General features: G+C 39.9%; 1 protein-coding gene across 1 annotated transcript; it reads right to left on the reverse strand.

Moving 5' to 3' along the window:
* Positions 1-1240: 1240 nt before the first annotated feature.
* LOC136174757 (olfactory receptor 4C46-like) lies at positions 1241-2170 on the reverse strand. Its single transcript, XM_065944955.1, has one exon. It carries the CDS (start codon positions 2168-2170, stop codon positions 1241-1243), a length of 930 nt encoding a protein of 309 aa, XP_065801027.1.
* Between the last annotated feature and the right edge of the window lie 1395 nt (positions 2171-3565).

A 3565-nucleotide genomic window follows, 5' to 3' on the forward strand; every position in this document is an offset into this window, starting at 1 on the left:
GGAGAGTCAAGAGACAGAGTTTCAATCCCCCAGTTGGGAAGATTCCCCTGGAGTAGGAATGGCAACCCACTCCACTCTTCTTGTCTGGGAATCACAAGGACAGAGAGGGGCCTACAGTCCATGGGGTCACAAAGAATTGTACAGGATTGAGCATGCGTGTATGCACACATATCTCTATGCATACCTTCTTGGGTTATTTTAGAAATTATTTGTTATTGTTCAGTCACCCAGTTATGTCCGACTCTTTGCGAAGCCATGGACTGCAGCACGCCATGCCTCCCTGTCCCTCATCATCTCCCAGAGTTTGCCCAAGTTCATGTTTATTGCATCAGTGATGCCATCCAGCCATCTCATCCTCTGATGCTCTCTTCTCCTTCTGCCCTCAATCTTTCCCAGCACCAGGGACTTTTCCAATGAGTTGTCTGGAACTTCAGCTTCAGCATCAGTCCTTCCAGTGAATATTCAGGGTTGATCTCCCTTAAGATTGTCCAGTTTGATCTCCCTGCTGTCCAAGGAACACACAATTTGAAGATGTTCTGCCTTCTTTATGGTCCAGCTGTCAGAACAGTACGTGACCACTGGGAAGACCATAGCCTTGACTATCCAGAGCTTTGTTGGCAAATCATTGCCTTCCTGCCAAGAAGCATGATTTCATGGTTGCAGTCACCATCTGCAGTGATTTTGGAGCCCACTAAGAGGAAATCTGTTACTATTTCCACCTTTTCCCCTTATACTTGCCATGCAGTAATGGGGCCGGATGCTGTCATCTTAGTTTTTCTAATATTTAGTTTTAAGCTGGCTCTTTCACTTTCTTTCTTCATCAAGGGGCTATTTATCTCTTCCTCATCAAGAGGCTATTTAGCTTCTCTTTGCTTTCTGTCACTAGAGTGGTATCATCTGTATATCTGAGGTTGTGATGAATTATAGAAATTATTACTTGATGGCAATAAATTCCATTATTTCTTTAATTTGTTATTAGAAGAAAAACCTGTGAATTCATGTAACTGGTTGAAGCTAGTAAAACTAAACCCAAATCTGGTAGAATTTCATGCATATGGAAAGAGCAGTTATGGGTCATTTTTCTCTTTTCTTGCACTCATTTCTGATCTACCCAACGCAGAATTTGTGATTTGTAGCAGTTAATTTTTTTCTTTATCCCATAAGTATTCCTTGCTGAGATCATCCATGATGTCCTTCTGACCATTACCTCTATTGAATCAATGTTGTGTTCCAAGCACATTTATTTATCACCTAAAATTTCTTTCCTACTACACAATTTCCTAATGGCATTTTTCATCTGAGCATTTCTCAAAGTATAGATTAAGGGATTTAACATGGGTGTGATGATAGTGTAGAATAAAGCAACTGCTTTATCAATTGCTAAAGTAGCGGCAGGTCTCATGTACACAAATACACAAGGCACAAAGAATAAGATGACCACTGTGATGTGGGAGACACAGGTGGACAGAGCCTTGCGCCTCGCCTCTAAGCTATGTGTCCTTAGGGAACACAAGATGACCACGTAGGAGACCATCAAAAGGAGGAAGTTTAATAGGCAGATGAAGCCACTGTTGGCAGCGACGAAGAGCCCTAGAGTGTGGGTATCAGTGCAGGCAAGATTGAACAAAGGGTTCAGGTCACACATAAAGTGGTCTATGACGTTAGGGCCACAGAAGGGCAGGTGGAAGATGAAGAGGATCTGTATGGTTGCGTGAAGAAAGCCTCCCACCCACACCACTCCCACTAGAAGTCCACACACTTGCCGATTCATGATGGTTGTATAGTGCAAGGGCTTGCAGATGGCCACGAAACGATCATAGGCCATCACAGTAAGAAGGATGCCCTCAGCTCCTCCAAAGAAATGTTCCCCAAAGATTTGGGTCATGCATCCATTGAATAGGATAGTTTTACTTTCATGGAGTGAATCTACGATCAACTTGGGAGTATTGACGGAAGAATAAGAGGCATCAATAAAGGAGAGATAAGATAGGAAAAAGTACATGGGGGATTCCAGTAACGAACTGGTAGTAATGGTGACCACGATGAGCATATTTCCTACCACAGTGATGATATAGATGACCAAAAAAGCAGCAAATATGACTTTCTGCATCTTTGGATTCGGTGTGAGCCCCAGTAGAACAAACTCTGTCACATTGTTCCTGTTCTCCATGTGTTTCCTGTGATGGGTAATTGCATTACCTGAAAAGAAAATATATTTTATTAATGCACCCTTGGGTTTATGAAACTTCTCATTCTAATATATAATAATTTTAGAAAATTCTATCAAGTATTGAATTCTTTTGATTCGTGTGTGTGTGCTTGTATTGAAAAGATGGTGAGTTCTTCATTGCCTCCCAGGTGAAGTCCTTATTAAGATTGTAGAAATGAATAAATTTTGTAAACATACAGGCAGGAGACCTGCTGTGTACACTTTCTCATTCCAGGTTACTAAGAGTTTGACACAGTACATCACATACATAATAGCAATAAATCCTGAAAAGGAGGTAGAAGTTTGGTGTAAAGTCTATAAGTGAAAAGCTATAAAATTTTCATTTTAGTCTTTTGGAAATGGGGAATCATGAAAACTGAGACTATGGGTGAATTGGTGAACAGGAATATGAAGTGGAATCTTGGATGTTATTCTAGTAAAGATCTTTGTTTGTCTTGGATGAAATGGCCTGCAGTTAAGTAAGGGGGTGGAAGGCAGACACAAGAACCCAAGTTGTATTACTAGACTGCTGATAATGATTGCATAAGGAGCAGCAGAACATTGGTGATGGGAATCTAAGGAATGGATACCAGAGGAACTTAGAAGTAGTCGTAATGCATGCTTCCTAAGTCCAGTGACTTTACAACAGCTAATAATGCATACTTTAAAATAATTGATTTCTGTATGCCCAAGATAGTAGCCATTGTTTTGTACGTATCCCTTTTCATGTGATAACAACCTGTGTGGTTGGTAAAATATCATCCACTTTGCAGCTGAGGATGCAATCTCAGAAACTAGTGTTAGTAATTGTAATAACAAGGATAATATTAACTAAAACCTATCCAACACTTGGTGCGTGCTAAATGATTTTGCAAACGTTTGCTATTTTAACCCTTAGTGCAAACTTAAAGGTGGTTACTGCTATCATTCTACACCTATTTTTATACATTAGGAAATAAAAGCATAAAAAGTTAAGGATTCAGCTTAGGACCAAGTGTTAATAAAGGGGAGGACCAAGGTTAGATCAGATTACACTTGTTAATTTTTTTCTCTCTCCAAATTCTTAACCCATGCTCTGTTTCACTATGTTAAAATAAACAATGCTGAACTAGTAATCTTTTTTCTGAGATGACTGTAATGATTATAATCACATTAATACTACTAATACACTAATATTTCAGAGGCAGGTTTATATGGAGCAGTTTAATCAGTTCACACACACACACACACACACACACACACACACACACACACACACCACCATAATAACATACTGGGACCCCCAAATGTTAAGAGAAATATGGTGCTTCTTTCATTGAACAGCCCTTTTATCTTGGCCTCTCTCTTAGCCCCAAA

Source organism: Muntiacus reevesi, chromosome 9, assembly GCF_963930625.1.
Source record: "Muntiacus reevesi chromosome 9, mMunRee1.1, whole genome shotgun sequence".
Lineage (NCBI taxonomy): Eukaryota > Metazoa > Chordata > Mammalia > Artiodactyla > Cervidae > Muntiacus > Muntiacus reevesi.